Raw genomic sequence first — 10,883 nt, 5'->3', positions numbered from 1 at the left:
AATTGCTGTAGCTTTCACATTATATATAAATATACAAATTTTGATGTGTGCTTTATACTAAAAATTATTTGATAAAAATTTACATTGATATTGATTTTAAGAAAAAGGAAAGATTACCTGTATGTTTATATGTATAAGTTCCTTGAATTTTATTTAATACTTCTTTAGTTTGTAGTTTAAACTAGATTTTATGTTAGAGACGGGAGGCCGCACAAGTATGTCTTAATACTAATATGTTTTCAGAGGATTTAATATTTTATATGAAAGTTTGACTTGTAAATATGAAATCACTTGGGACGCACAGGTAGTAAATGAAATTTAAGCACCTATTTGTGTTCAATTATTATATGGAATTTATGGATAATTCTCTCTAAAGCGGGAACTAACGTGGCATCTCTAATTCATTTATAAAAGGATATGGCACAGTAAGCAAAGGAGAACAAATACGCTAGGTGTGTTGCACATCTTCTGTGATATGACTTCCGATAGAATTATCGAGATCCTTATATTTCTTCCTTTTCCCCGTGCGCATATTGAAAAGAATGAAAAAGTAATGCCGAAATATCTAATCCAAATATTTTCTTCACCTTCCCCCCCAGTTCTAACATACCTTTAACTAATACTACATTAGTCCAAAACTATACATAAATCATGATAAATAACACGAGCAAGAGACCTCTGAAATGTTTGGTTGCCAATAGAATTCGTTTGCGAACTACAAAATCATTTATCCCTTAACTAAGCCGGGATACTATAGTCCAATTCCAATGTAACCTCGTAAATGCTACATAACATGCTGAATACATTTACAACAAAAGGAACGCTACATAAATGCTACGGAAGGGAGGGAATTTAGAAGTGTACCCCAAAACAGGTAGATGGGTGACAATATCGGACAAGGTAACGGTTAATTCATTCAATTGGTTAATAATCATTTTTCTCATACTCCCAGGAATAAATTACAATGCTCTGGAACATTCTGGAGATAGAGGCCAGCGATTCTTGGACGTTAATCATGTTTGAATCCAAAGGAAGCATGGCATTACTACAGGCATCCGGAACAGTCCACAAAAATATACCGGCAATTCCTTGGATGCCCATCGTTTGATCTAAAATAAGCACAACGCTGCTTTCTCATCATGCTTTGCCTTTATGAAAATGAGTTGTTGCTTGACTTTGAATCCTTCAGGCTCTATAATCCCACACGACAATGTGTTTTGAAAACAGAATATAAATAATCAAAGCAATGCTAAATGAAAACCATTGCTGTGAACTTTGAAATGCACACCATTCAGGAATAACTAACATACCATTCGTTTGAAGGATCGGGTCTGTGATGTTATCTTTGAATCCTCAAAATCTGGCTTCGCGCGATCCAGCGCCTACAAAATAGCAATGCATGTTCTATCACGTTACACTAAGTAAACTTGAAGAACAGTGAAGGGTGATAAATCCCTCTTGAACACTGAATCTATGATTACCCAACAAGCAAAGGAGGGAAAAAAAAGAAGTGGAAGCTTTGTTAATCAAATCATGGATGCCCAAAAAAGCACTTTCTTCGATGACTCGAATAGATCTGTGCGAAAAATATTTTTATAATCACCAAACCACCACAATTTCATTATATTTTTGCTGAATCAAGGATATTCGTCTACAAAGTCTGACGAGCGATCAAACACAAAATTCAACTACTGAGAACCAGTCCCAGAGGTAAAATTGGACACTACCACAGTGGATAATTAGTGAGGGAAAAATGTGAGTTCACCTGAATCAAGGACTCCACTCGACGCCGCATCCGTGTATGCATAAATCCTTCAGAGCACTGTTATAAAAATGCAAGGTTAGAGCACTAAAAACCATAGAGGCTTTTGTTTAATAGCTTTGGCTTTTGGGTTAAAGTAGCCACTGATATAGTAGTAGAGCTTTATGAGCAAGTGGTTAGGATTTAGGACTCATGGACTACATTCTGTGACCCCCATACAAATTAAGTTTCAATATGAAGTATGGCCTCCTTAGTATATCCATCCATGACAAACGTCAGAATATTTTCTGATCAATCAAATAGAATGAGCACAAGGTATTTATGTACAAAGCAACATGTAGGTATCACTGATTTCTAGAATCATGGAATTCCACAACCACAACATAAACATGGAGCCCTCTTCATCCCAAGCATCAAACTTCAAGTCACCTAGTACTTGGTGTTTTATGATGTGTCATTCACTTCTGCTCAGTGTCATCCTAAGCTTTTCATCTTTAGTCGCCTTCCAAAGATCCCTCAATCAAAATACGTCATAGTAATGTTACAACACAACCAAGGCACTAACTTGTGCATTGCCTCAGCCATGAGAAAACCAAACATTACCAGCCCTTGTCTTTACAAGACATGAAATTATCACTGGACTTTTTTCCCTCTATATGCAGCCTTCATTACTTCTGAGATGTAACCCATTACCATTAATGGCTTTCATTGCTCTTTTTCCTTTCTAGTTGAACTCCAATTGTCTCCAAACACTCTTTATACATTTCATTGGGATAATGAAACTTTTGGTCCCTCAAGTTTGTCTCAATTATTAATTTGGCCCCTAAGTTTAATTTTTATCGACAAAGTCCCTAAAATTTCATGCACAATTTTATATTCCTATTTGATCTCATCTAACCAACCATTTTTTTCCTGCAATAAAGAGGCTGTCATCCCAGAATTAACGGTTAGACCATATTTGTGCTTAATATTGTATGTCTTCAAACCACAAGGACGAATTATGTATGATTATGAAAATTTGGAAACTTGACTGATGAAAATTAAACTTCAGGGACCAAACTGATAATTGAGGCAAATTTGAGGAATAAAAAATTTCATTACCCATTTCATTGCTATGATGACAACGTTTGCCAGATACTGACTTCGTTAGTCATGAATTCATTACCAGCGGGTGTTTTTCTTACTGTTTTTAGTCTTCATTACTACTATTTTTCTCTTTTATGTGGCCTACATAGTCATGTTTCTTTCACCAGCTTGTAAATGTGCTCGACAAGAAGTTACCTAGAATTTTCTTTCATAACTCAATCATCAGACTCGGCAAGAAGGAAATCCTTTCACCAGCTTGAGAGAGCATTAGGAGCGTTAGACTTGTAAATTGTAAATATATGAAAAGATATGTAAATATTATGCAATTAGTACAGGATTTGATATGATATTATTTCCTCATAATGAGCCATTAATGCATAGACTCCCCTCTCGTATATATATATGCATAGTCTGATCATGAATAATACAAGGAATTATTTCACAATTCTCTCTAGAATTAATATAAATAAAGTAAATATTTTAGTTCATTATTCTCAAATATTTTAGTCCATTGACTTGTAGCTTTGTCCCTTAAAAGTAGCCTTTCTTGTCCATAAATACCGATGGGCTTCGCCTATGCATGATGATAGGTGCAAAATTTTAGATGGGTCAGAGAAAACGCACCTTAACATGATAGCTAACATATGCATGAAAAGTTGATAAATTCCAGACTGTGCGATCTAATTTCTGGCCTTCTACATGACGGGGGAGGATAACTGCAGAGTTGAACACACATATTGCGGTGAAAGCAGCAAACGAATGACATGATGAAAAGATGTGAGTTTCAAAACACAAACCAAATGTTACAAATCCTGCATTTGCTGATAATGCATGTGCGGGTGCTTCTTTTAGTTCTGCTGGAGGAGAAAGAGACCATGAACAAGGGGGGGCATTATATAACCCACCTGTCCGCCTGGCTTCCACAAATTCCTAAATTATAATGAAAATTTAAAGTTTATACATTGAACCACCCAACAAAGGAGCAAAATACTGCACGAGAAAGCTTTTCAAGATTCAAGTTAAGCTTTCCTTTAGTTCGCTCTCCCTATTCTCTTTTAGCTCAGCAACTCTAATGAGATAAGGCATTAGCCGAAAAACTCTACCTGCAAGAAGGAAGTTGCAAGAACAATGTCTATGGAATCGTTGAATCTCATAGGATACACCACAATCACCTTGTCAGCCTGTCAAAAAAGGGAATATTTCATCATCTAAATTGAAGGTATGCTTTCCTCTCAAATAATTAACAGTAATAAACTAAAACAATGTAAAGATCAATATAGCAAGCACACAACATTATACATCGGCAAACCAAAAGACAGCGGATACTCTAAGAGATACTAGAATTGAAAAACCAGAACAAATTAGATTCTTCTATTTTAACATTTAATGAACAACTTCGTTATTTTCCTCTCCAATTTCTAATTTACCAGAAGAAAAACTGCAGGGAACAGACTATAGTTGCAGGTCTCAACAGCAAATGAAAAAAGAAATTGCGCATCACAACTGTGGTATTTGCTAGGTTGATTTGGACACTAGCATTTTTTTAAGAAATTTTATTAGAAAGAGAAGAATTTACAACTCGCCAGAGGTTAAGATACTCTCGTAAACCAGTAAGTACAATATTGGTTCAAAACAGAACACAGTTAACTAAGTGTACAAGAGCTGTTTATCTCTCTTCATTTTCCAAGAGTGTCCTCCCACCCAATTGGATAAAGATTAATCCCTTTTGTTTAGGAGTGTAACATGTAAAACAGTCCCTAAATTGCTGTCTCTAGGAATCAAACCATAGTCATTCCCCGGGGTTCAAACAACTGCTACCATTGCGCCCAACCATAACTCACATCTGGATAGTGAAGAATTGAGCATAACATGTTTCTGGAATACATAAGCACATTATACACATGGCAGGAGAAAAAACCAATTAGGCCAAAGTTTCTCCCTATTCTATTCAGATGCTCAGTATCTACTGTGTGGGCTTTTCTGGTACTCGTGAAGAAAGTATGATATGTCCTGCAAATATAAACCAAGTTTGACCTGCTCACTTAAGAGGCACCGGGAGTAGTAAGGAGGCTAGAGTTTTATGGAGTTGAACAATGCCTGCAGCAGTTCTGTCCTTATGATTGGAGCAAACTGACAGAATTTTCAACGATAAATTTATGATGCTGCCTCTCTTATACAATGTCAAGGAATCAGTTACCCTCAAGCTTAAGGGCCAGTTTGGGAACACTTAAAAAATGCAGTTATGCACTTACAAAATAAAATTCCTCACACATATTTATCTCATCGCTTAAAATAAGTGAAACCAAACAAGCACTAAGCTGTAAGGTGTAGATCTAGACCTAGGAATATAATTTCTCTAACACAAATCCTCCAGTTAAAAGCCCCCTAGACTTAAAACACTACTTCCGGTCCTTAATATAAGGTCTAGTTAACTAATCCGGAAAGATTAAAAAAGTTACTAAATTACTTAATTACAGCACGTTATATAATTTCTCTAAAAGACTTGTATGTATCAATAGATTATATGTTAATTTATAAGTGAGGCAAGTTACTTTGGAGGAAAACAATAAATAAATATTTTAAAGTAATTAATAACCTTTTTAATCTCTTCAAATTAATCAAGTAGATCTTATATCAAGGAACGGAGGTAGTAAAAGCAAGGAAAAAGCAGATGCTCAACCTTGTGCTGAAAATTAATGTTTGTAAGAAGAATTATAAGAATAAGGGCAAAGAGGATCACCCTCTGGACTATCTGATCACAGAGGCTTTCACACAAATGTCATTGAACCACACCACACGGGCTCAGGTATGGCTTTTTTCCAAACACAAGAAAAATTATTTTTTCCGGATTGCCAAAGTGTTGAGACTACAAAGGGATTTCACTGTTAGCGCTAGACGTGCAGAAGGATTTGGAATTTTTTAGTTTTTCCCTTTTCATCAAAGAATAATTCATTACATGAGAAAATAATTACAATGCAGAATATCAGCAATCCTTCTAAAAAAGAAAGAAGTTCTGTTTTCTTCTCTCTCTAGTTTCCCTGAATTAAATTCTTGTCTTCAGCCCTACTACTCATTCTCCTGTCCTAGACATGCTTCTCTTATTGATACATTAAAATATTTATAGGATTCAATATTTCCATTAAAAAAAATTTACCATTGCATATAAGTACAAGTAACACAATTTTGCAAGGGTAGTAAGGAAAATATATCAAGAGAGTGAATTTAATATTCCCAGAAACAACAAACCAACCTAACAGAAACTAGTGTCAAGTAGTTATACCTGAGGAAGAAGAAAGAAAGACTCATTTGGCCGATGCACAAGGGCAACAAGTGGGCTCAAACCAGGAGCAACAGTTCTTCTAGCAAGGTGCTTTAGAATTACTCTCAGTGGTGCACCTAGGACCACTTCCCTAACCGATGCAACTTTTAGCAAAAGAGCATATCTTTGATCTGCACCAGATCAACATCACCAAATGTCAAGAGAAGAAAAATACTAGACATACACACACCCACACTAACAACTGACTGTTTGAAAATAAATTTATAGCAGTTTTGACCATAAAACTGATTTTGAACTGAAAGGACAGAACTTGCGCACAGGAATATAGATCAAGGCTATGATTGATCAACCTCAGGCAAAGAGCACATATAGGATAAGAGAATCATAACAATTATGTATAAGAAATTCCCTTAGGTTTTGATTTGTGGCATGTAGTATAAAGGGATGGAGAAGCAACTCTTTTCTATACCCCATTTGGTGGTCAGATACCATCCAAATGTCTGCTGCACCAGTGCTTTTAAAACACAAAAGTACCCATATAAGATTCAGATATTTATATGATATAATATGCACACTGTATTTCATAATACATGGAACATATTCTAACATTTGTATTGTTGTTTTCTTTTGGCCCCAAATGCTATAAAATGACTCGAGCTTATAGAGTATATTATCAATATGAATAAAATGAACATTAACATTTAATTTGAATAATCAATAAAAAAACAATTAATTTGAATTTACAATCATTTTTAATTTATTTTACGCTTTTGTTGGTAACTTATTAAGAGCATCCTTATTTCACATTTAAAATGCATGTTTAAAACTCAAATATATTTATATTAGTCATGTTTAATCTGTTTATGTATTGTACATATATAATTATATATACTTTTTGTGCTGATATCCTAAAACTTTAAAATTTGCTATATCAGAAGTATCCCACATTCATTTCCAATACGCATGACTACATCTATGCACCATAGGTTGCCCGGAAAGGAGATGGAATCCATATCCTTTGGATAAACACACAAATCAAGAATCATTATCGAGCCTAATTTATGCAAATTCCATTATGCCCTTATAATCATTTTTTTAAAAAAATTTTTAAGTAGGGGGTTGCAAAGACCATTTCCCCATCAGATTTTTCCATTCCAACACTATTTTTATTCAACCAAACATAAAAAGGGAATACTCTTCTCATTCTTTTTTATATTATACCAAACATAGCCATTTCATCCAGTTCACTTCCTCATTTCCTTCCATTTCCACCAAAATTTTCTGTCTTCCAAACAGCCCATTACTTTTCCTAGAAACAATATAATTGGAAATGAATAGCCATGAAAATTACCAAAGCATGAAGTGTAACCCAATAAAATTTAAACAAAGACTGATGTAAGATACCAATACAAAAGAAAATATCACAAGAACTATGGCCTGAGTAGGCATGAATGATGCTGTCCAAGATAAGACACTGCTAACCAAGATTCATAAGAAATGACATAACGGAACACTCAGTAATTTATGATAAAATTAATCAAGTATCAGTTCCTTCTAGTTTTCTAAATATAAGAGAAAAACTGTCATCATTGGATTAGAGAGCAATATAAATCCATAAATCCATACAATAGCACATACAACTGCAGCGAACAATGAACACTTTTTCAAACACACAAGCCGGACCAGGAAATATGGGTATTCATAACAAACTAGGCCCTTGGCCCCTTATAATTGTATTATGTGCTAGTTCTGAAACTTTTGCACTCCTAGCACTTTCAAGGGAACCCCCTTGCCCTTGGATGTCTAATAGAATAGGATTCTGCATGTGGCAAGAGCTTTGGAATGGGATTTTCAAGGGAGTGCCATTGTCATGCACGAATAGAGATTAAGTTGCAGTGCTGTCTTGTTCTCTTTCTAAATCATTTTCTCCACTTATGTATCAGTCTCTACTAATTAAATATCTCTTTATCAAAAGGAAGTTATGCGTGTTTAAACGTATTAATATAAAACAGTAAACTCAAGAAATGCTTAAATTAAATAACCCTTTCTCTTCTCTCTGGCTCTCTATCTCCGCAGTGATTCCCTTCTATTTTCCCCTTTGCTTTCCCTCTACCTCTCTCTTTCTTATCTTCATACCATAAGAGTGTTATGGTGTTAATTATATTGTTAGCCGTAGCTTATGAGTTAGTTTGTCCTATCTGTATGAACAGGATTATGAACATTGAACATTTCGGTATCTATCTACACACACACACACACAGAGATCATATGATCAATAGAAGCAAGCAATCCTTTTGAGCATTCCTTCACACACACTCTCCCTCTCCATTCTCTCACTCTCTTCTCTAGTCTCACTTCAACATTCCACATCTAACAAGATTCAAAAAGTCTTGGCACATAGCAAGCATATGATGTTATACTATAAGAAATCTCAACATACCTTGATTTGTAGGAAGCTTGGAAAGATTTATTTTTAATGTGAGGTTAAAGCCATCCCTTGGAGGATCAAGAATTTGTACAGTCGTGCCATATGAAGATTTTATTGCTTCTATGGCTCCAGAAGGAAGTCCACCCATGAAAATGGTTTCTGGAGGAGGGATGGGCAATGATACCGATAACAACAAAATATGCGGATTCTTCATAGTCACCTACAATCATTTTTACTTCGTCAAATGTTAAATGCAAAACTATCAAACATTAACTACATCTAACCAAAACTATAAAGTATCAAATTTAAACAGAAGTTATAAAGAACTGAAAGATTCCATTAAAATCTTTATAATTATTATTACCACAAAGACATGTCATTAGTTACCTGAACATGATATCGAACATCATCAAACTCAAACCAGTGGTAGTCCAATTCAACACCTTTTTCAAGACTGTAGTATCAATATGAGATAAACATTAGTGTTGTTGGGTGACTGATCATTAAATTACGGAAGTTCACACATTACGATAATTTGCTTAGTCAGGTAAGAAACAACTGGAGCAAGAGTTTTTCTACCATCATGTAACAGGAATATACATCGCCATACAGTAGCATTACAATCTGAAATTCAACCTGACAGTTTACACCTTTAACTGACAAATATACATATTGCTATTGGTTAACAGGATAGCTTTGCCTCCAAGCTTGACCAAATTAGAGTAAGGCTGTAGATAAAGCGAGCTCCATGCAAAACTCTCTAATTTAGTTCATTTTTCCAACACGAGAAGATATTATATCAAGTAAAAAAATATAAAGCACCAGCAGGACGAAATATCCTCTAACCGTATTTACATTATCCACTGGGAGGCACTATATTATCAAACAATATTCAGTACAAAAGCATGATTCTCATACTTGATTATTACACCACCCGATTGAACAGGATGCAAGGTGCGAGTTTTTATTTTAGAAAGGTTAGAAGCTCATTTATGAATGACATTATACATGCGATAAGCTCCTGCACCCTTTTCGCGTCAAAAATATTTACAGGAAAATAGAGCGTAAGAACATTGGAATCAATAAAAAATTCATTTCAACACATCAAACCTAAATTTCCTTCCAAAATAAAATTCTGAAACCAGCGAACAAAGCACGGCGTGAAGCTACTTGAATGCTGACCATATGCTACTTATCAACCTTAAAAAGATTGAAATTACAAGTGTTTATATTATCTCCACAAGAAGCAAAACACATTCTCAAAAGCATGATTATACCGCAAAAGAAGAAAGAAAACTCGAAACACGGAGGAGCTCATCATTCAAAGAACAAATAATGCACAAATAAACGCCAAATGCTTTAGGAAAAAAAAGGAATGCATAAATTGAAATTTGAAAAGAAAATTGATAGAGGAGGACGCACTTTTGAATCCGATTCATCAAGGTCTGTAGCAGAAACCTTGAATGAGACTGCAAAAGTAGCATCGATGTCCTTCGGAAAAATCGAAATCAAATGTGGATGTTCCAGTGAGGCACGGAAGAGAGCTGAGCGTAGCTGAGATCTCAATTGCACCGTTGGGGATTCTTTTCTTGACGCTCGGAATTCAGACCGCTGTCAAAATCGAATCCATTTTCTAATCATACATAACTTCCCCCTGTTCCCTATTTTGTATTTTTTTTTTAAGGCTTAATATATAATTTTTGTCCCTCCGTTATTTTAATTTTGATCCTCGACTTTAGAAAATATATTTTAATCCCTCAAAATAGTATAGACTCTATTAAATTATAAAGAACAATATTTTAAATAAAAACTTGAGAAATCAAAACTTATAATATAAAATTAAGGGACCAATAATAAAATAAGAGTAAATTTGAGATACTGAGAGTTGTATTAACTCTTTTTTAAACAATAAAATGTTCCCAAAGTCACCGCATGGATGCATCTTATAACATGCTACCTCAAGTCTAGTTGACTAATTTGAATAGATTAAAAAATTATTTAAATTAATTATTTGAAATAAATGTTGTTTTTTCTATAATATCTTTACTAATCATGTGTAATAGTTAAAACTATTATTTGCTGAAACTTTTAATACGTGCAACTGCTTACCTTGAAAAAATATTGATAAACATAAGAAACAAAGTAGATTTGGCTCTTATATTTATGATTAAATTGAATATCAAACTAACTCTTATATTAATAATAGGAGGAAGTATGAACTCCGCCTACTCAATTAATTTAGGTAGATTAAAATTGTAACAAATATGGGTTGATTTTCAAAAATATCATTTTTAATCATGGCTATTTTAGATGAAAATCTTCTTAAT

The 10,883-nt window shown here is 34.3% G+C and overlaps 1 protein-coding gene across 1 annotated transcript; it reads right to left on the bottom strand.

The window, feature by feature from the left end:
- Positions 1–672: 672 nt before the first annotated feature.
- Positions 673–10,161, bottom strand: LOC114717540 (actin-related protein 2/3 complex subunit 2A-like). Its single transcript, XM_028902710.1, has 10 exons — positions 9,979–10,161; positions 8,944–9,010; positions 8,569–8,776; positions 6,129–6,298; positions 3,952–4,029; positions 3,646–3,778; positions 3,473–3,564; positions 1,766–1,822; positions 1,311–1,382; positions 673–1,192 (listed from the first exon to the last, which is right to left on the bottom strand). The coding sequence occupies exons 1-10, from the start codon at positions 10,038–10,040 to the stop codon at positions 1,151–1,153; spliced, it is 981 nt and encodes a 326-aa protein (XP_028758543.1). The 5' UTR covers positions 10,041–10,161; the 3' UTR covers positions 673–1,150.
- Positions 10,162–10,883: the final 722 nt, after the last annotated feature.

This window comes from Neltuma alba, unplaced genomic scaffold (genome assembly GCF_004799145.2).
Source record: "Neltuma alba isolate B1F8T4 unplaced genomic scaffold, ASM479914v2 tig00011754_pilon, whole genome shotgun sequence".
NCBI lineage: Eukaryota > Viridiplantae > Streptophyta > Magnoliopsida > Fabales > Fabaceae > Neltuma > Neltuma alba.
This window is presented reverse-complemented; position numbering and strand designations above follow the sequence as displayed.

Excerpts from the sequence above, each read along its gene's own strand:
- LOC114717540 (XM_028902710.1), bottom strand. The coding sequence starts at position 10,040 with ATGCTACTTTTGCAGTCTCATTCAAGGTTTCTGCTACAGACCTTGATG. Across the intron at positions 6,299-8,568 it reads CAAGCTTCCTACAAATCAAG|ATCAAAGATATGCTCTTTTG; the intron begins GTATGTTGAGAT and ends GATCTGGTGCAG. Across the intron at positions 3,779-3,951 it reads TTGCAACTTCCTTCTTGCAG|GAATTTGTGGAAGCCAGGCG; the intron begins GTAGAGTTTTTC and ends ATTATAATTTAG.